This window comes from Coregonus lavaretus, assembly GCF_964263955.1.
Source record: "Coregonus lavaretus genome assembly, chromosome: 4".
NCBI classification, from domain to species: Eukaryota; Metazoa; Chordata; class Actinopteri; order Salmoniformes; family Salmonidae; genus Coregonus; species Coregonus lavaretus.
Window position 1 is genome coordinate 17,064,749 of NC_139991.1, and position 21,835 is coordinate 17,086,583.

General features: G+C 44.0%; 1 protein-coding gene across 1 annotated transcript; it reads right to left on the reverse strand.

Annotated features, from left to right (window-relative positions):
• Positions 1–3,792: 3,792 nt before the first annotated feature.
• On the reverse strand, positions 3,793–18,912 carry LOC311128582 (uncharacterized protein). Its single transcript, XM_084160770.1, has 25 exons — positions 18,269–18,912; positions 17,935–18,037; positions 17,654–17,795; positions 17,124–17,249; positions 16,879–16,998; positions 15,315–15,360; positions 15,095–15,189; positions 14,819–14,934; positions 14,393–14,661; positions 14,101–14,203; positions 13,486–13,766; positions 10,411–10,478; positions 9,184–9,328; positions 8,494–8,730; positions 8,143–8,317; positions 7,891–8,041; positions 7,217–7,339; positions 6,934–7,053; positions 5,991–6,030; positions 5,680–5,810; positions 5,461–5,579; positions 4,991–5,259; positions 4,765–4,870; positions 4,233–4,522; positions 3,793–3,956 (listed from the first exon to the last, which is right to left on the reverse strand). Exons 1-25 carry the CDS (start codon positions 18,357–18,359, stop codon positions 3,811–3,813), a joined length of 3,612 nt encoding a protein of 1,203 aa, XP_084016896.1. The 5' UTR covers positions 18,360–18,912; the 3' UTR covers positions 3,793–3,810.
• Positions 18,913–21,835: the final 2,923 nt, after the last annotated feature.

Genomic DNA, 21,835 nt, shown 5'->3' on the forward strand with positions numbered 1-21,835 from the left:
CACTACCCCCTCGGCCAGTACCTACTAACTCCGCTCCTGACCTCTCCAATGTCCCAGAATGCTACCATGGTCTCAGAGAGGTGTTTAACAAAGCAAGAGCCACATCTCTGCCCCCTCACCGACCGTACGACTGTGCCATCGACCTCCTCCCTGGAACAGCTCCTCCAAAGGGTCGTCTTTATTCGTTGTCTGCTCCTGAAAGAAAGTCCATGGAGGACTACATCAATGGCTCTCTGTCCGCAGGATTAATCCGTTCATCTTCATCTCCTGCTGGTGCTGGCTTCTTCTTTGTGGGGAAGAAGGACGGATCTCTTCGCCCCTGCATCGACTACAGGGGACTCAACGACATCACAGTGAAAAACCGTTACCCTCTGCCTCTGCTCACCTCTGCTTTTGAGTTGCTCCAGGGAGCCACTGTTTTTACCAAGTTGGATCTCAGAAACGCTTACCACCTAGTGCGGATCCGGGAGGGAGATGAATGGAAAACCGCATTCAATACACCAACAGGCCACTACGAGTATCTGGTTATGCCTTTTGGCCTCACCAATGCTCCTGCTGTGTTCCAGGCTCTAGTGAATGATGTACTGCGGGACATGTTAAACAAGTTTGTCTTCGTTTACCTGGATGACATCTTAATCTACTCCAGAAACCTGTCTGAACACACCCGCCATGTCCAGCAAGTCCTTCATCGTCTTCTGGAGAATTCCCTCTACGCCAAGGCAGAGAAATGTGAGTTTCACGTCAAGACAGTGGCCTTCCTGGGGTACATAGTGGCAGAGGGAAGTATCCAAATGGATCCTGCCAAAGTATCAGCAGTCACTTCATGGCCTGTTCCGGAGAACAGAAAGAAGCTGCAACAGTTTCTGGGGTTTGCTAACTTCTATAGGAAGTTTATCCGGAACTACAGTACCGTTGCTGCCCCTCTCACTGCTCTAACCAGCACCAAGCAACCCTTCACCTGGACCCCAGCAGCCGACAAAGCCTTCTGTACCCTCAAGGTGAGGTTCACCTCCGCTCCCATCCTCCAGATGCCTGATGTGGACCGGCAATTCATTGTGGAGGTGGACGCCTCGGATGTGGGAGTTGGTGCTGTGATTTCTCAGTGGGCTGCGGAGGATAGGAAGCTCCATCCCTGTGCCTTTTTCTCACGTCGGTTGTCCCCCTCTGAGTGCAATTACGACATAGGGAACCGTGAGCTGCTGGCTGTGAAGCTTGCCTTGGAGGAGTGGCGTCACTGGCTGGAGGGGTCCACCATTCCATTTCTCGTTTGGACCGATCATAAGAACTTGGAGTACATCCGCACGGCCAAACGGTTGAACTCCAGGCAGTCCCGCTGGGCCCTGTTCTTCACCAGGTTTAATTTCACTCTGTCATACCGGCCTGGATCACGCAACACCAAGCCAGACGCCCTCTCCCGTCAATTCCAGAAGGATGACACCCCCTCCAAGGACCCTGTGTCGATTCTGCCAAGTCCCTGCATCGTTGCAGCTCTGACCTGGGCTGTTGAGGAACAGGTGCTGGAGGCTCTCCGTAACCAGCCAGGTCCCAGCACTTGCCCAGCTGACCGCCTTTTTGTCCCCGAAGACCTGAGGTCCCAGGTCGTTCAGTGGGGACATGACTCCCGCCTAGCTTGTCACCCTGGCTCCACCCGCACTTACAACCTGCTCGCCCAGAGGTTCTGGTGGCCCTCTCTGAGGAAGGATGTACGGGAATTCGTCCAAGCCTGCCCCATCTGCAACCAACACAAGTCGTCCTGCCAGCCCCCAGCCGGATTGCTGCAGCCCCTGCCTGTGCCCAGACGTCCCTGGTCTCACATCGCCCTTGACTTTGTCACGGGGCTGCCCCCTTCAAGTGGCATGACCGTCATTCTCACCATCGTTGACCGTTTCAGCAAGATGGCACACTTCATTCCCCTCCCCAAGCTCCCAACCGCCAAGGAGACCGCCCAGGTGGTCCTGGAACACGTCTTCCGGATCCACGGACTGCCAAAGGATGTAGTTTCTGACCGTGGTCCACAATTCTCCTCCGCTTTTTGGAAGGAGTTCTGTCACCTGCTGGGAGCCACAGTCAGTCTGACTTCCGGATTCCATCCCCAATCCAATGGGCAGTCAGAGCGGGCTAATCAGGAGCTCGAGAAGGCACTGCGATGCATGACTTCACGCAACCCCCACTCCTGGTCGCAGCAATTGACATGGGTGGAGTACGCACACAATTCTCTGACCTGCTCTGCCATCGGTATGTCCCCTTTCCAATGTGTTTATGGATACCAGCCTCCTCTATTTGCCAGCCAGGAAGAGGAGGTTACTTGCCCATCTGCACTTGCTTTTGCCCGTCGATGTCGCCGCACCTGGTCACAAGCCCGAGCCACACTCCTCAGATCCGTTGCCAGCTACACTACCGGGGCCAACCGTCGGAGAATTCCTGCTCCCACCTACCATGTTGGTCAAAGGGTGTGGTTGTCATCGAAGAACCTGCCACTCAGGGTGGAGTCGCAGAAGCTGGCACCTCGGTTCATTGGCCCATTCCCTATCATAAGAGTGATTAGCCCAACTGCTGTCCGGCTCCAACTGCCTAATTCCCTGAGGGTGCACCCCACTTTCCATGTGTCTAAGATTAAGCCCATCCATGAGAGTCCGCTGGTCCCTGCTGCGCCTGGTCCTCCTCCTCCACGGCTCGTCGATGGTGGTCTGGTTTACACCGTCCGCCGCCTGCTTCGGTCCAGACGGAGGGGTAGGGGTCTCCAGTACCTCATTGACTGGGAGGGCTATGGACCTGAGGAGAGGACCTGGGTGCCAGCTAGTCGGATTGTGGATAGGACTCTCATCACCGCTTTCCACCAACGGCATCCTGATCAACCTGCAATCCGTAGGGGCCGCCCCAGAGGGGTCCCTAACCGTCCGGCCCGCTCGGCTTCCTGTCCTGTGCCTGATCCTGTCTCGGGACCTGTCCCATCTCCCGACCACGGCCCTCCGGCTTCCTCCGAGGATGAGGACGTTCACTCGGACCGTTCGGAGGAGTTCTAGCCCTCCTCCGGCTCCCCTCCTCCCGCCCGGCGTGGTGTTGCTCTTGGGACTTCTGGGGCCGTCCCTTGGGGGGGGGGTTCTGTCATGGGCCTCTCACTCCACCGGGTTACCACCTTAATTTTCTTCCACTCTGCTCACCACTCTCTCTACTCAGCCTAACTAGCTCCACCTGTCCCTGCTCTGCTCTGCTCTAATTACTCTGCCAGCTGCGCTGCATTACCCACTACCTCTCCCAGTATTTAAGGCCCTGTCTTTCAGCTCTCCGGTGTCAGATCGTCTGCAAAGCTCACACCCGGAACCTGTTTGCTCGCGCTTCTGGCTCACCCTGGTTTTGTGACCCCGGACCTGCCTGTTTTTTGGATACTCTTCTGCCTCAGGAGATCCAGACCTGCTTCTGCCATTACGACTCCTGACTACTCTTCAATCCCGGTAACTCTGACCAGCCTTCTGCCTTGCTACTACGTATTTTGGATTTCCCTTGAACTGTACTGCTGCCTGGTTTCATTCCGCCCTGTTGTGTCTGTGTCTCCCCCCCCCAGGACTTCTGGACCACCCACCACCGGCTTCATAGGACGCATCGCTGCCACTGGGGGGGGCACAGACCCAGCGCATTGGACGGGATCCCTGTTACCCCTGGAGCCTTCATTCACTCCCTACTTCCCTTTTCCCTTAAGTTTAATAAACTTTCTGGTGTGACGCAATTGTGGTCCTCTGGTCGTCTGTCTGAACCGTGACACCCTTGCCATCTAAGTAGACATGAGTGATCTCCATTGTGGACAGACATTGTTTACTGGTAGGAGATGTCGCCAGGGAACATCTCCTCCTTGGGTTTGGCTGTAGAGGTGTTCAGAGCTGCTGATGTGCTCTTGGTGTTCGCCGCCCGCTCCCTGTCTTTCCCGGCAGTGCCACAGATCCATAGGAATATAAAGAATCCTTAGAGAGAGAAACACAGACAGATCATCACCCAAACTGCACCCACATAGGTGCTCAATAACAGGTGCTTTCAAACTATTCAAGATCATGGGGCTGATTAGAGTTAGTGTGATTGAGAATCCTAAACATCACACGCCCTCCTTTTCTCTACCTGAGACTCCTCTCCCTTTGTACATAATCTTATTTTATCTCCACTCTCTTCCCTTCCACCCCTCTACATCAGCTTTACTATCTCTTTCTGTCTGTCCCTGTCTTTCGTGATGTTCCCTGGGTCACCTTGGAGGGAGTTGAAGATGCTGAACAGGTAGAGGATGGGAAGGTTGACATAGCCGTAGCTGAGGAAGGCCAGGCCCCAGGTGATGCCCAGCAGGCAGGTCAGACCCAGGACGGTGCAGATGTCCTTCCAGGCCAGGCTTGCCTTCCCAGGCTTGCCCTTACTGCCATAGCGCTGCAGCTGGCAGATCCGGGTGGTCACCGTTAACAGAATGCCAGAGTTAAGGACAAAGATGAGGGTGAAGTAGGCCAGGTTCATAGTGTAGAAGAAGGGGATGTCCATGATCCAGCAGCTGGGGTGGGGAGAGAGTGTTGGTTAAAATGCAGTGACATAGTGATTAAACAGTGATTCTATTGGACAAACTGCATCTGGTCTTTACCAAACACATAATCACCTTGTCCTTAATATTCACCTATTGATCTCCAAATAGATCGTTGAATAGGAACATAAATATACAACTGTACATTAGGCCACCGCTGAAATTGTATTGATATAAAGTGAACATTCAAAAAGAGAAAGATAACATTTACTCACATTGTATTTGTTTGGTTAGTGTCTGCCATAGTCATTTTTGTAGGTCCATATAATGGTTTGATATCCTTGACTGCCAATGAAACTCCCACAATGATACCAGGGACTCCTGAACAGTGCACACACAGGATGAGTGTATTCACATTTCTGACCACGGTTGCATGTACGCAATATCTTGTTTCACTGTCGCTCGCACCTGAATGAGCATGTTTATAACTGATTCATTTACCCCAGCCAATGACAGACAGCTTGGCCATATAGTGTCGGTAGTAAGTGTTGAACACCTTGACCAGGAGGAGATACAGGTGGACAGCTTCAATGGCCATCCAGGTGAAACAGCAGAGGAGGCTGTAGTGAATGGCCGCCGCAATGAAGATACACATGCCTCCGATGCCCAGACTGGCCCCCCACTCGTTGAGCAGGAAGGAGGTGTTGAGCAGGAACAAAGCCCCGCTCAGTGACACGTGGATGCTGTTGGCGTTGTCCACCCTGGACTTCCTAAAGTAAGGGTACAATAGTATCAGACAACTGATATAACAGGGTGGATAGATAGACTAATATGGGTGCAGTCATATACAGACGCAGGGATAATGCTTAAATAGACATGGGATAAAACATACAACTGAAGAGATACAATTGAATATTGAGAAAGAAGGGAAAAGAGGGCACACAACATTTGGGTGAGGTGGGGTCACATACGCAGTAATGACGTAGGTGAGGAGCGATATGGCGGTGAAGAAGGCAGACAAGCCACAGCCAATATAGCTGATGTAAGACAAGACCTGCCAGTGCACACTGTCAATAGATAGGTCAGCGGTCTGGAGGGGGTAAGAATGGATAAAGCATGACGACTATCACCAGATTACATTTACGATAGAATGATGTGGATAGGTAAATAGATTGATATAAATTGATCACCAGTAGCACGGCAAATGGAGTAGCATGGTTACAGATACACTCCACCACACTGTTGTTGATCACACTGTTGTTGATCTTAGTAACACATCCATCCGTTTTCCAAAAGACAGTGTCTGGGAGGTTTATGTTCCCTTTTTGGAAGAGAGTACAATTTCTAGTCATTCACAAATGCAGTCAGTATGTGTACAGCTTATATTGCCATATGAGACAACAACAAAATGTTATGCAAAGGACTGTGGTATGTAAAGGACTGTAGTTTTATGCTAACATATTTACTGTAGGCCTACATACTGTAACAGAAATATACACACCATATTCATTGAAATATTTACATGACAGGCTGTAATTCACCTGTAGAAAAAAACAACTGCAACTGTAAGATACACAAATGCAATAATAGAATCAACTATGAACTACAGTGAGCTCCAAAAGTATTGGGACAGTGATACATGTTTTGTTGTTTTGGCTCTGTACTCCAGCACTTTGGATTTAATGACTATGAGGTTGAAGTGCAGACTGTCCGCTTTAATTTGAGGGTATTTTCATCCATATCGGGTGAACCGTTTATATTAATAATAATGATGAGTGAGAAAGTTACAGATGTACAAATATCATACCCCCAAGACATGATAAACTCTCACCATTACAATAACAGGGGAGGTTAGCATTTTTGTGGGGGAATTATATTTGTGCATCTGTAACTTTCTCACTCATCATTATTCACGATTCATTCAGGACTTTCCGTAATCATGGTAGCATCCACATTAATGTGTTAAAGTGTTTAGAAACATATTCTATTGTTATTTACAATAAAAGTGACTCCAAAATGACACAATACATTATTTAACATTAATTTATATTGGGCACAAAGTAATCTGAAACACAACCAAAACAAACAACAAATGCATCCAACAAGTTTGTAGATTCACAAGCTTGATGTAATCATTGCGTGCTAGGAATATGGGACCAAATACTAAACTTTTGACTACTTTAATACACATATAAATTAATTAGTCCCAATACCTTTGGTCCCCTAAAATGGAGAGACTATGTACAAAAAGGGCTGTAATTTCTAAACAGTTCACCCAATATGGATGAAAATTAAAGCTGACAGTCTGCACTTTAACCTCATAGTCATTGACTCTGTACTCATAGTCCTGGAGTACAGAGCCAAAACAACCAAAAATGTGTCACTGTCCAAATACATTTGGAGTCAATTACAGGAACATCCTAAATCTTATGATGACAATTTACTGGTATTTTAGGGTCAAGCAACTTGAACTTCATCTTCAGTGGAGTGATCAAGTTCTCAAGTCGTCTGTCGCCCTCCATCTCTATCCGCATGACTATGGTTCTCATGAGTTCCTCTTTAAACTGGATAGAAGAGGGTGATATTGACATGGAAGATTATGAGGGTCGCGATTTCATGAAAGCCTAGTCCATCAAATCACACAATTCTTCATTTATTTAAATTCATTGAATTGGAAGAATGATTGAATTGAATTATAGAATAGATGCATAATATGAGAAGTCCTACCAAGAACTGATTGGGTGATGTATAGGTGACCACGGCCACTTTACGCTCTTCCTCTGGGATGTTCTGGAGTGCATCAATAGGGATCCACATTTCCGGAATGTAAGGTTTGTTCTCAGGGAGGAGCTAAATGATTTTAAGCCATGGATTACATTTACATTCACATTTTAGTCATTTAGCAGACGCTCTTATCCAGAGCGACTTACAGTTAGTGAGTGCATACATTTTTCAATCTATGGCTATATTGGGTATCTATACCTTCAGTAATAGTAGTGACATGTGAAGTGCAGTGATTAGCGAGAAAATAAGTACCTAGCTGACATACTATACTCATTCTCATTAGCTGGTCCCTTTCTGCAGTCAGAGTATTACAATATGTACATAAAATATACAAAAATAATAATAAAAAAAGAATATGCCATTTAGCAGACGCTTTTATCCAAAGCGACTTTCAGTCATGCGTGCATACATTTTTTTTTGTGTATGGGTGGTCCCGGGGATCGAACCCACTACCTTGGCGTTACAAGCGCTGTGCTCTACCAGCTGAGCTACAGAGGACCACATATTTACTCAGGACGTATACATTTGACATTTACACGTTCTATAGGTTGGGTACCTCTCTGACCTCAATTTGAGACAAGATGCCCAAACACAAACCCAGATAACAGCAGCCCTACCTCTGGGACTATTATTTGGACCATTTTGTCATTAGCACTGGTTAGGTTGGTCAGGTTGAACACAGTCAGAGCCAGATCCCTGAAGTTGTAGGACACAGAATCTTTAGTGAATGAGATGTTCATGATGTTGTGTACGAGGCCCCGTTCAGCGCTGCAAATACAGCACAGATACAGGGCAGGTTATCAAAGTTAATGTATGACTGTTAAAATCTCTGTCAGAAGTCAATGGAAATCGGTTGGCTGGTTACTTACCCAATAAACATCATCGCCATGGTCGGATTGGCTTTAAACAGGTGTGTACACATATTTCGCATGTTCAGGATCCTTCCAAGGTCCTTTAGACCTTCATTGGGATGGCCTTGTATCCCTCTCATCAGGGCAGTGATTGCTTCCACAGTACAATTGGTGACCTCACACGTGGAGGAAGCTGAGAGACAAAAAAGAGCCTTTGTACTAACATTACAGTTTAGGAGGGATTATTACTGTCATTTTGCAATGAATATACAAAACCTATGAAATGACAGAGGAATCACAGCTAAAGTTTCACATTTCATCCAGAATTTCTACATTATGAATATAATAAAAATACGTTGATTTGCTCACATATCTTGAAGATGAACTTGTTGGTTGAGTTCTTCACTTCAGTAATCTGCACCGTCTGACACTCAGTTAGGTTAATTGAGGTCAGATTCATTGAGGTGCACTCAACATAGCATTCACTGGACGCCCAATAGCCTTTCAAATTATCATTAGCTTCATCTGTGATTGTGATAGTCTCTTGTAGAATCTTTATTGTCATCGAAATATCCCCAGTTGTGGTGTTTAAACAAAAGGTAGCATCTATGGAAATGAAATAGCAATAGATCTCTAACATTTATTAAATTATTATTATTTGGTTGATACCCTACAATTCAATTTATGAGTTACAACAACCATGAATGGGGTTATTTACAGCTTTTACTCTAATTATTACAACAGTATAAAATAATATGCCAATTGTACCTATATCAACACAAATCAAGTGTACTTAAGTCCTCCCTATCAATACTTTATACAATATTTTGTCCACAGGAGGTTGGTGGCACCTTAATCAGGGAGGACGAGCTCGTGGTAATGGCTGGATCGGAATGGTATCAAATACATAAAACACATGGTTTCCATGTGTTTGATGCCATTCCATTAGCTCTGTTCCACACATTATTATGAGCCGTCCTCCCCTCAGCAGCCTCCACTGATTTGGTCCCACAGTGCATTAAAATGAAACACAGTTTGAGATAATTAGTGTGTTAGTACCTGCATTTGAGCAATTCACAGCCAGTGTTCCAGATATCAGTAGAAGTAGATGCAGAATAAACATTGTGGCTGTTTTAAGGGTAGCGCAGTACAAAATATGAATGACAAAAACATACATTACAAAGTAATCCTTGTTTTCAACATACTGTCATAGCCCTTACCACTCATTCAACATTACACTCAGTACACTATACAGCCTGACAATTTAATTTCAGCTTGACACCTAGGCTAACACTACTTAATACTACAACGTATACCTAACACATTCTGTTTGTTTTCAACAATGCGTCAGCACTAACAAAACCTAGCCATGCCTTCTGATTATCAACACAGTGATGTCTGCTTATTCCCAGACATATCATTCTGCCATCACTCAGGTAAGATAGTGACACAACATCATCAACTCAATATTTGAATTTTACAATGACAAATAGGATTGAATCATATTCCTCACACATGAACACAAACATAGAGTTACTTACATGCTAGGAGTTGATTTCACTCACATGTGATGTCCTTGTGGGGTGAGCAAACAGTCCATCAAACCACTGTGTGCTTTGAGAATTACATCATTGAACACAGTAAACTCCCATTCCATTTACATATCCAACTGTGGCTTTAACGAACTTATCTTTTAATGTTTGGAGCTGCTTTTTTCATGTTTGTTCATAGTCAAATGTGTTCTCCCTATATCATTTTATGGCCACAAAATGTTAATATCTTTATGTTACCTTTAGCGGAACCTGGTGGCATTGCATTTGTTTTATGCAAATCTAGTTTGAACTTCAGCATGCTCCAGAGGAGCATCAATGAATAGGCTACAGTTCAGCTTACGTCAACATATTCATTTTCTGTTGCAGGTTTATCAACTAGTGAGGGATAGGATCTCATAGCATTACATCAGATCCTGTTGGCTCACATGATTTATAATTGAACAAACCACACATGAAAACAGTTCTGTAAACACCTTCCTTCATTCCATAACTAAACAATCACAAAAATAATAAAGAACAATATGACATGCTATTGTATTGGTACAACACAAGTGGGTGGTTTGTAGACATTTTCGAAGGTCTACAGTTGTGTTAAGATTATGCAATTTTAAGGATAATATTCTCAAAATAAAACATCTCAATAAAGTTTGAAATGAACATTGATAACAACAGTTCTGGATTGGTTGACAACAGACTTGTGTCCTCAGGCAGATCAGGTTTTGGTAGAGTGAGCGTCACTGCCAGGTTGGCTGTCTTCAGCCTTCCATTTGAACACACAAAACCAGAGGAAGATGAAAAAACCTACAAAAGAAGATGACACATATTACTCTTCGAGACAGAACTTCATTATAGTATTCCGTCGACCTCTTATAACCCACACAATATATTCCAAATATCAATACTTATCCAACTTCCAGAAGGCTTCAAATGTGTTGCTAGTGTTGGTGAGTTCACACAAAAAGTAAAAAAGTGGTTCAAGGAACAGCAGGGTATGAACCTTTTCTGTTGCTGTTTGTACTATTTGGTTGTTTGTACAATGTGATTGTATTTATTATTTTTTATTTTTCACAATTAGGCCTATTCTACTTTTTTATTACTATTATTTTTTACTTCTTGCTTCTATTATTTTAAAAAGTCACAGAACATGGCGATTGGCACATGTGTTTTTCTGTTGCTCATATAAAAAAAAACTAGATTTCAACCTTGGAGGTGTTTCCTGACCGATTCCACATTTGGTTAATGATGTTTGTCCCCCATGAGACAGTGTAGACGCAGAAGTCTATTTCACTTCCTCAAAATCCCCAGAATGAATCTAAGATAACTCAAGAAATCTGTAATTAATTTTGACGCTTTTGCAGAGGATGTTTTAGTTGACAATTTTACATCTACAGTTGAAGTCGGAAGTGTACATACAGCTTAGCCAAATACATTTAAACTCAGTTTTTCACAATTCCTGACATTTAGTCCTAGCAAAAATTCCCTGTCTTAGGTCAGTTAGGATCACCACTTTATTTTAAGAATGTGAAATGTCAGAATAATATTAGAGAGAATGATTTATTTCAGCTTTTATTTCTTTCATCACATTCCCAGTGGGTCAGAAGTTTACATACACTCAATTAGTATTTGGTAGCATTGCCATTAAATTGTTTAACTTGGGTCAAACGTTTCGGGTAGCCTTCCACAAGCTTCCCACAATAAGTTGGGTGAATTTTGGCCCATACCTCCTGACAGAGCTGGTGTAACTGAGTTAGGTTTGTAGGCCTCCTTGCTCGCACACGCTTTTTCAGTTCTGCCCACACATTTTCTATAGGATTGAGGTCAGGGCTTTGTGATGGCCACTCCAATACCTTGACTTTGTTGTCCTTAAGCCATTTTGCCACAACTTTGGAAGTATGCTTGGGGTCATTGTCCATTTGGAAGACCCATTTGTGACCAAGCTTTAACTTCCTGACTGATGTCTTGAGATGTTGCTTCAATATATCCACATAATTTTCCTTCCTCATGATGCCATCTATTTTGTGAAGTGCACCAGTCCCTCCTGCAGCAAAGCACCCACACAGGACGATGCTGCCACCTCCGTGCTTCACGGTTGGGATGGTGTTCTTCGGCTTGCAAGCAGCCCTTTTTTCCTCCAAACATAACGATGGTCATTATGGCCAAACAGTTCTATTTTTGTTTCATCAGACCAGAGGACATTTCTCCAAAAAGAACGATCTTTGTCCCCATGTGCAGTTGCTAACCGTAGTCTGGCTTTCTATGGCGGTTTTGGAGCAGTGGCTTCTTCCTTGCTGAGCGGCCTTTCGGGTTATGTCGATATAGGACTCGTTTTACTGTGGATATAGATACTTTTGTACCTGTTTCCTCCAGCATCTTTACAAGGTCCATTGTTGTTGTTCTGGGATTGATTTGCACTTTCCGCACCAAAGTACGTTCATCTCTAGGAGACAGAACGCGTCTCCTTCCTGAGCGGTATGACGGCTGCGTGGTCCCATGGTGTTTATACTTGCGTACTATTGTTTGTACAGATGAACGTGGTATCTTCAGGCATTTGGAAATTGCTCCCAAGAATGAACCAGACTGGTGGAGGTCTACAATTTTTTTCTGAGGTCTTGGCTGATTTCTTTTGATTTTCCCATGATGTCAAGCAAACAGGCACTGAGTTTGAAGGTAGGCCTTGAAATACATCCACAGGTACACCTCCAATTGACTCAAATGATGTAAATTAGCCTATCAGAAGCTTCTAAAGCCATGACATAATTTTCTAGAATTTTCCAAGCTGTTTAAAGGGACAGTCAACTTAGTGTATGTAAAATTCTGACCCACTGGAATTGTGATACAGTGAATTATAAGTTAAATAATCTGTCTGTAAACAATTGTTGGAAAAATTACTTCTGTCATGCACAAAGTAGATGTCCTAACCGACTTGACAAAACTATAGTTTGTTAACAAGACATTTGTGGAGTGGTTGAAAAACTAGTTTTAATGACTCCAACTTAAGTGTATGTAAACTTCCAACTTCAACTGTAACTAAGGTGTTTGGTCAAGTATTTCTCAAGTAAAAACATGTCAGAGCTGCTGGGCAGGTCTGTCTCACTGTCTATGCTACTGGATAGAGAGCAATCACTGCAGCTGTTCACCCCATGTTAGTGGGCAAATGGACATCTTCAAATCAAAACCCAACCTTCATTTACCTGTTGGGAAACACAGATGTTCCAAACTCCATTTTAGACGAGACTGACTTCATGACCAAAATTATTCTATTTACACTTTGTAATCGATTTTGACACTAGAATAACTGTTTCTGGCTCATATCGATGCCACATGCTATTTAAGATCCATCTAGGGATTTGAAATAAATAAGAAAATGTGGAATGTTGTGACGCTAAATTATTGTATCTATCTGCCCAGACTACAGATGAAAACTAGCCAGCTAAATTTGGCACATTTACAGAAATGTAAATTGATGTATATTGTTTCAGTCCAATAAATAAATAAAAATAAAGTCTCCACTGAAAGCAAAAGTACATAGAGAAAGTCAATGTGAAGATAGAGGAGATTATCCTGCATGTTGACGTATTGGTCATTCTTGCATTACTGCACAGTTGTTATGACGTTAATGTTCCTAAGGCAACGATTGGAAACAACATTATGTTTAGCACTTCATCTATATAGCACACTGATTGCATACACACAATGGCAGTAAAGTAACTTTTTGTATCAAAATGAATATCATTAGGTTACTACTGAATAATAAACACAATCAGTTTGACCTGCGTCTATAAATAAGAGTCATAATAATGACTCTTACCTTGTAGAGAGTTGAGGACACAGAAAAGGTAGAGGCCAGGCGTGGTAAGCTGGCCGAAGGAGAAGAAGATGATGCCCCAGGTGATGCCCAGCAGACAGGTGATACCGAGCACGGTGCAGGTGTCCCTCCTGGCCCGACCCTTCTCCCCTGACATCTGCTCAGTGTGCAGAGACAGGAGGCGCCTCACAGTCACAGCCAGCATACCGAGGTTAAACACAAACACCAGGCCAAACAGACCCACCGTGGTCACCAGCTTCATCACATCATTAGAGAGGTAACACCTAGTTAGGGGAGAGAGAGAGTGAGATAAAGAGAGAGAGAGAGAGAGAGAGAGAGAGAGAGAGAGAGAGAGAGAGAGAGAGAGAGAGAGAGAGAGAGAGAGAGAGAGAGAGAGAGAGAGAGAGAGAGAGAGAGAGAGAGAGAGAGAGAGAGAGAGAGAGAGAGAGAGAGAGAGAGAGAGAGAGAGAGAGAGAGAGAGAGAGAGAAACCTCTTAACCTCTATGGGCGGTCCTCATATTTCAATGCAGACTCTAATAATAAAATGTGACAACAGGTTTTGGGGTTTAAACACAGCTGCCACAAGAGTCAGTCATTTAAGAAGTACAACAGCCTTACATCTCCACAGCTGTGCCATTGGTCTTAGAGGGATGAAGAGTCACACGCCTGTATGTGTCTTTGTCAATGATAGCAATCACAATGACAATGACAGCAGGGAATCCTGAAACAAAATGAGACACTAGCGTATCTATTATACTGTATGTCCCCTCGGATCAACAAAACTCACAGAGGACAGACAGAAGGTTGGCCCATCACCCATGCCTCTTTTAACAGATCGGTTTTTTTGTTTTTGTTTTCCTTACTGTTTACAGTCATTTGACCAGTTTCAGGTTGTAAAGTGCAATCTCACCCCATCCTACCAGGCTCAGTTTGAGCAGGTATCTCCTGACATAGATGTTGAAGACACGGACCAGCAACAGGTAAAGGTGGAAGCCTTCGATGGCTGTCCATGTGAAGGTGGCCAATAGAGAGTAATGCAGAAGGACAGCAACATAGATACATGACCCAGAGGAGGATAATGCTGTGACCTGCTGGCTGATCAGGAAGTGCAGGTTGAGGAGGATCAGGGCCACAGCCAGGTTGATATGCACCTTCAGGGAGATGTCTGTGCCTGTACCTCTGAACAACGGAATAGAGAGAAAGAGTATGGTGAAAACAAGGTCTGTTGCTTTAAACATTTCATTTAATCTTGGTGTCACTTTCTGATGATGTCAAACTTATGACAAACTATGGGTTCCTGTGAGGAGCTGACCATGACGCCCAGAGACTGACATACCTTCGAGTGGTGTACAGAAAGATTGTGACCACCAGGAAGAACAGAGACAGACTGCAGCCAATCAGAGTGATGTAGCTTAGCATCTCCTGATCGCTTTCAGAGATGGAGGGAGACACCTAAACGCAGGAAAGCACAACTATTGCTAAAGTGTATCTTAGTAGATGGGTATACTTCACTGACTTTTGACTGTAAATAATTTTTTGCATTTTTAAAACGTGTGCTTATGCTGTGATAAGGAAACTAAGGAAGCACTGTGATAGTTGTAAAGTAGTCTACCATCAGCACAGCAAAGTATGTGAGGTGGTCACATGAGCACACCACACGGCCCTCATCTCTCCTCCACTGTGTGGTACAGCCATCCTGGTAGAACTCTGAACATTCATTTGTACACAAGAAACACAGTAATGCGATATCACATTCATTGATATCTTAAGGGTATTCAAAGTTTCATAACATTATTATAATCAGTATTATAACATTTCATATTGGCACTTACTGTTGGTTGAAAAATTTAAGAATTGACAAGATGGTTGTTTGTCAGCCTATGAACAACAACAGAAATTAGTAATCTAAGTTTATATTCTTGCCACTATCATAATCATAGAACTGGTGTAGGTACAGTTGAAGTCAGAAGTTTACATACACCTTAGCCAAATACATTTAAACTCAGTTTTTCACAATTCCTGACATTTAATCCTAATAAAAATTCCCTGTCTTAGGTCAGTTAGGATCACCACTTTATTTTAAGAATGTGAAATGTCAGAATAATAGTAGAGAGAATGATTTATTTCAGCTTTTATTTATTTCATCACATTCCCAGTGGGTCAGAAGTTTACATACACTCAATTAGTATTTGGTGGCATTGCCTTTAAATTGTTTAACTTTCGGGTAGCCTTCCAAAAGCTTCCCACAATAAGTTGGGTGAATTTTGGCCCATTCCTCCTGACAGAGCTGGTGTAACTGAGTCAGTTTGTAGGCCTCCTTGCTTGCACATGCTTTTTCAGTTCTGCCCACAAATTTGAGGTCAGGGCTTTGTGTATGCTTGCGGTCATTGTCCATTTGGAAGACCCATTTGCGACCAAGCTTTAACTTCCTGACTAATGTCTTGAGATGTTGCTTCAATATATCCACATAATTTTCCTTCCTCATGATGCCATCTATTTCGTGAAGTGCACTGTGCTTCACGGTTGGGATGGTGTTCTTCGGCTTGCAAGATCCCCCTTTTTCCTCCAAACATAACTATGGTCATTATTGTACCCATGTGCAGTTGCAAACCGTAGTCTGGCTTTTTTATGGCGGTTTTGGAGCAGTGGCTTCTTCCTTGCTGAGCAGCCTTTCAGGTTATGTCGATATAGGACTCATTTTACTGTGGATATAGATAATGTTGTACCTGTTTCCTCCAGCATCGTCACAAGGTCCTTTGTTGTTGTTCTGGGATTGATTTGCACTTTTCGCACCAAAGTACGTTAATCTCTAGGAGACAGAACGCGTCTCCTTCCTGAGCGGTATGACGGCTGCGTGGTCCCATGGTGTTTATATTTGCGTACTATTGTTTGTACAGATGAACGTGGTCCATTCAGGCGTTTGGAAATTGCTCCCAAGGATGAACCAGAGTTGTGGAGGTCTACAATTTTTTTTCTGAGGTCTTGGCTGATTTCTTTTCATTTTCCAATGATGTCAAGCAAAGAGGCACTGAGATTGAAGGTAGGCCTTGAAATACATCCACAGGTACACCTCCAATTGACTCAAATGATGTCCATTAGCCTATCAGAAGCTTCTAAAGCCATGACATCATTTTCTGGAATTTTCCAAGCTGTTTAAAGGCACAGTCAATTTAGTGTATGTAAACTTCTGACCCCACTGGAATTGTGATACAGTGAATTATAAGTGAAATAATCTGTCTGTAAATAATAATAATACAGACCAAACCGAATTGCCAAAATCGTCGTTTGTTAACAATACATTTGTGGAGTGGTTGAAAAACGAGTTTTAATGACTCCAACCTAAATGTACGTAAACTTCTGACTTCAACTGTAGCTGAGAGTTGATATTGCACTCACCTGACTTTCCACTGTGGGGCGCTGTAGAGCCATGGAGAAGTTGACCTTGTCATGCAGACCAAACACTGTCTTCTTGCTTACAGACAGACCTACTATTCGGCCATCAAGAACCCCCAAAGGCTAGAGGAACATTTCAAAATACGGCTAAACTGAAATAATTAAGCAAGGTACTAAAAACCCACACAGGCACACACACGCATGTACGCACCACGCACACACACACACACACACACACACACACTTACCCCATATTTTTCAAGTGAGGTAATCATGCAGAAGACGATGGTACCGTTCTCTTTGGCTTTCAGGAGCTCTTTGGGCAGGTGGACCTTGACGGTAGTGTTGGCCACATGGTCACTGTCTGATGTTACCTAGGTAACAGTACCATCAGGGATAATGATATACCTCAAATATTATATTTGCATTTCCATTCAAATTATCTATTTGCATGTGACGCGGTTCGCAGGTTTTACGTTTATTGGGATGAATCGTCACCTGGAGGCAGAGCTGAGAAGTTTCCGCCAGATGGGCCAGCCGCACAGTCAAAATTGGTTATATCGTAAAATGTTTTATAAAAACAAACAAAAAATATGTTTGGCTTAATTTAAGGTTAGGGTTAGGCATAAGGTTAGCAGTGTGGTTAAGGTTAGGATTACGTTTAAAATCTGATTTTATGATTCATCCTATTCCAAATAAATGCAAAACTGCACGTGGTTCACAGAAAACTGTGTCTAAACTTCCTCAAGCATTTCGTCGTAGGTCACTGTCATCTTACCGTTTCTTGACTGGCAGATATATTAAGCCCAGTAAAGTTGCCCTCGGCCCTGAATATGTGGGCAACAAGCCTCTCAACAATGATTGAAGTCGTCTCATTCAAAGCTGTGTTTTCAAGAACCCTTTCTAGTTTCTCCACAGATCTGTAAGGAAAGCACAGAGAAACATACTACATATTCCTTGAGGTTTGGCAAACTTACAAATATCAAGACCACATTTGGAGTGAATGAAATGTATAAGATATATAATATATATTATCTTGCAAAATTATTTGATTCATACTTAAAAATAGTGCTGAGGTTCTCAGTCTTAAACTGCTCATTGACAACTTCCATCCAGCATCTTGCACCATACACATCGATTACAGATGGACAATCTGATAGAACTGTACAAACAAACAATACCATTCATGAAACATCTGAGTTCATTATATTAGTTGAAAATAAAATGTACATTTGATGCAAACTCAGGAAATCAAAGTGATAAAACTAGGCAACAGAATATCAGTAACATAATAATCAAGTTCATACAATTGAACTTTTGAAGTCAGCAGGTTAACTCATCATATTTTTAAGCTACCTTGAGTGTAGTTGGAGTACAAATAGTTCATTCCTACCATTCATAGACAGACCCCCTGTGAGCAGAACCATGATGTAGAACAACCTGGATTTCATCCTGTGTTGGTGCAAAGACATCCCATACTCCATTATTCTGACTATTTATCTGATATCTCAAATTGGTTGAATCAATCTTCCAGGTGTTGCAATGCCCAAATATTCTAATACACATTCTCTGTATTGCACCAATAGAGTAGCCAATGTGTTAAGAAACTATACTTGAATCCAGTGAAAATGGTCAGTCACAAAATATTTGTTTGCCTTTAACATCAGAAACACTCATTTTCATAAAACCAAATTCAATCTCATCACCTACGCATCTGTTATGTGACCTTACAGTAAATGGCCCTAAGGCACAGTAATGCTGCTATCATTTTGTAAATAACCCATCTTCTCACGTACCTGTCACCACTGAATACTGGTTGGATATGCTGAAATTGATTAAAATTAATACAATACATTTATGATTCTTGTAGCAATACATCTTTGGGTGTAGTAATAACCATGTGTCTCAAAGTCAAAGTAGAACTTACCTATCAACCTGGGAAGTCAAGGTTCAGGTTAAAATTGTTGAAATATTATTAGAACAGAACTTGGGTCATTACCACAGCACTCAAGGGAGTGCAGAGGAAGAAGAGAGGTTATATGCATTCTAAGGAAGTTATGTGTGAGCAAATAGAATCATAGAGGAAGTAGATACAGTTCAGTATACAGGAGATGACAGATACTGTGTTACACAGTTTGACTGTGTTGTTTCAACTTATACCCTTGCTGTACACTTACCTGTGCACTGACATTGTGTCATCACTGTCATGTGGTCTACGAGGCACTGGAAATGCCAAACAAACTTAAACAAAGGGAAATTAGTTTGTTCTAGCTGCTGGTTTTGCGCTATTATAGGAGTCCGTCATAATAGTAAACATGGCCATAAAGAAGGTGCTTTATTTGGACTGAGATTTCACAGCCAGTAGTAATTAGAGGACTCTGGCTGGCTAAACCACTGGAGAGATATTATGTTTTCCAAGAAAAATCCCCTTTCCCCTGCCTTTCACTTCATTGAGGTTCAATACAAAATCCTGTGATGTGTTTTTGGTTCGCATTGGTCATTGCATAAGGCTTTGGCTGACTTGTAAGTGTGAATGCTCACTTAGGAGTGGCAGGAAATAAATCATTTTATGATGATGAATTTGATCATCGCTATCATCAACATCACAACCATAGTCTTCATTTTACATTTTACACTGGTAACCAACCAGCACAAACCTCTCCAATGGATCACAGTCTACCTATGACACAAGACAGCCATGCTGATGATGCCGAGCCATCATTCATGGATACTACCTTCCAGAGGCACAGGTCACAACTGACAAAAATCTATCAATAAATATATACAATTTGACTGAGAATCAATGCCAGTAGAGGGCGCCCAGAGATAACCAAATCTCTCTCAACTCTACTGAAGCTGTTTCAAGGTAGAGTTACATGGCCCGGATGTATCAAGTGCCTCAGAGTAGGAGTGCTGATCTAGCATCAGGTGGTCTCTGTTCATGATAATCTCATTCATTATGATCTAAAAGGCAAAACTGAACCTCTATCAGCACTCCTGAGAGGCTTGATAAATACGGGCCCTATTAGTGACAGAAACACAGGTCCTAGTCCTACCCAGTAGCCATACATACCCAGGGCAAAGCTGTGCCCATTCATTCTAAATACATTCCAGCCACATCTTTGTTTTGTCACTTAGTCCACTCTGCTTTATCAATCAGCATGTTTAGCGGCTGGATGGACCCATGGGACGGGAGGCCAAACATTCTCAGGTGGTGGTGCACATGCACACCACAGACACAGAGGTCCTTGCTCTGCTCATGTTTAAAATGACTAGCCTACTTGAGATCTCTCCCCAAATAATATTTGCATGCCTTTTTTCTAGTTAATTTTTCCAAAAAAAAAGCAATAACATATGTATGTCATGAGCCTCTCACTCCACCGGGTTACCACCTTAATTTTCTTCCACTCTGCTCACCACTCTCTCTACTCAGCCTAACTAGCTCCACCTGTCCCTGCTCTGCTCTGCTCTAATTACTCTGCCAGCTGCGCTGCATTACCCACTACCTCTCCCAGTATTTAAGGCCCTGTCTTTCAGCTCTCCGGTGTCAGATCGTCTGCAAAGCTCACACCCGGAACCTGTTTGCTCGCGCTTCTGGCTCACCCTGGTTTTGTGACCCCGGACCTGCCTGATTTTTGGATACTCTTCTGCCCCAGGAGATCCAGACCTGCTTCTGCCATAACGACTCCTGACTACTCTTCAATCCCGGTAACTCTGACCAGCCTTCTGCCTTGCTACTACGTATTTTGGATTTCCCTTGAACTGTACTGCTGCCTTGTTTCATTCCGCCCTGTTGTGTCTGTGTCTCCCCCCCCCAGGACTTCTGGACCACCCACCACCGGCTTCATAGGACGCATCGCTGCCACTGGGGGGGGCACAGACCCAGCACATTGGACGGGATCCCTGTTACCCCTGGAGCCTTCATTCACACCCTACTTCCCTTTTCCCTTAAGTTTTAATAAACTTTCTGGTGTGACGCAATTGTGGTCCTCTGGTCGTCTGTCTGAACCGTGACAGTACGATCTGACCATTATGGACTCAGCGCACACTTTCCCCGACATGGAAACCGATGAGCATGAGCAGCAGTTCCAGCAGCAGCAACAACAACTCGCCATGATCATTCAACTCCTCACCAACCTTACCCCAGCCAGTCTGCCCACCAGCCCTGCCCCCGAGTTACCTGCCCCGGTCATTGCAGCCGCTGCTCCGGAACCCAAGATTGGAAACCCCGAGCGGTTCAACGGCGATTCAACCCAGGTCCGGCCATTCCTGACTAGCTGCCGACTTCAGTTCTCCTTGCAGCCAAGGACCTTCGCCACGGAGGGGGCTAAAGTTGGGTATGCCATCACTCACCTGACGGGCCGAGCTCGACTCTGGGGAACAGCAGAGTTCGAACGTCAAACCCCCGCATGTGCAACCTTCGACCTGTTTGCTGAGGAGATGCTGAAGGTGTTTGACCTGGATTCACCAACCGCAGAGGCGTCTCGTGAACTGTTCAGTATTCGACAAGGCAGACGTACAGTCGCAGACCATTCCATCGACTTCCGAACCCTGGCTAGACGAAGTTCTTGGAACACACCATCGTTGGTGGACGCGTTCTTCCATAGTTTGGCTGACTATATCAAGGACGAGTTGGTCTCCCATGAACTGCCTTCCACTCTTGATGAAGCCATCGCACTGACTGTCAGGATCGACAGAAGGATACAGACCCGTCGTCGTGAGAGGGGGCGCCAAGGTCCACCTACTACCGGCATTCGGAGAGATCCGACTGGGCTCCTGTCATCTACTGCCACTCACCCAGGTCAGCTTGATCAGTCTGAGCCTATGGAGATTGGGCGAGCCTCTCTCACTCCTGCAGAGCGCCAGCGCCGCTTCACCTCAAACCTCTGCCTCTATTGTGGAGGTGATGGACATCGTGTGGTAACCTGCCCTTTAAAGGGCCGAAGCTCACCGGGCATAG

Bases quoted from the DNA above. Each gene is read 5' to 3' on its own strand.
- LOC311128582 (XM_084160770.1), bottom strand. From the start codon at position 18,359: ATGGAGTATGGGATGTCTTTGCACCAACACAGGATGAAATCCAGGTTG. The intron at 18,038-18,268 runs GTAGGAATGAAC...TTGTTTGTACAG, and splicing joins AGGGGGTCTGTCTATGAATG to TTCTATCAGATTGTCCATCT. The intron at 7,340-7,890 runs GTAGGGCTGCTG...AAAATCATTTAG, and splicing joins TCCAAATAATAGTCCCAGAG to CTCCTCCCTGAGAACAAACC.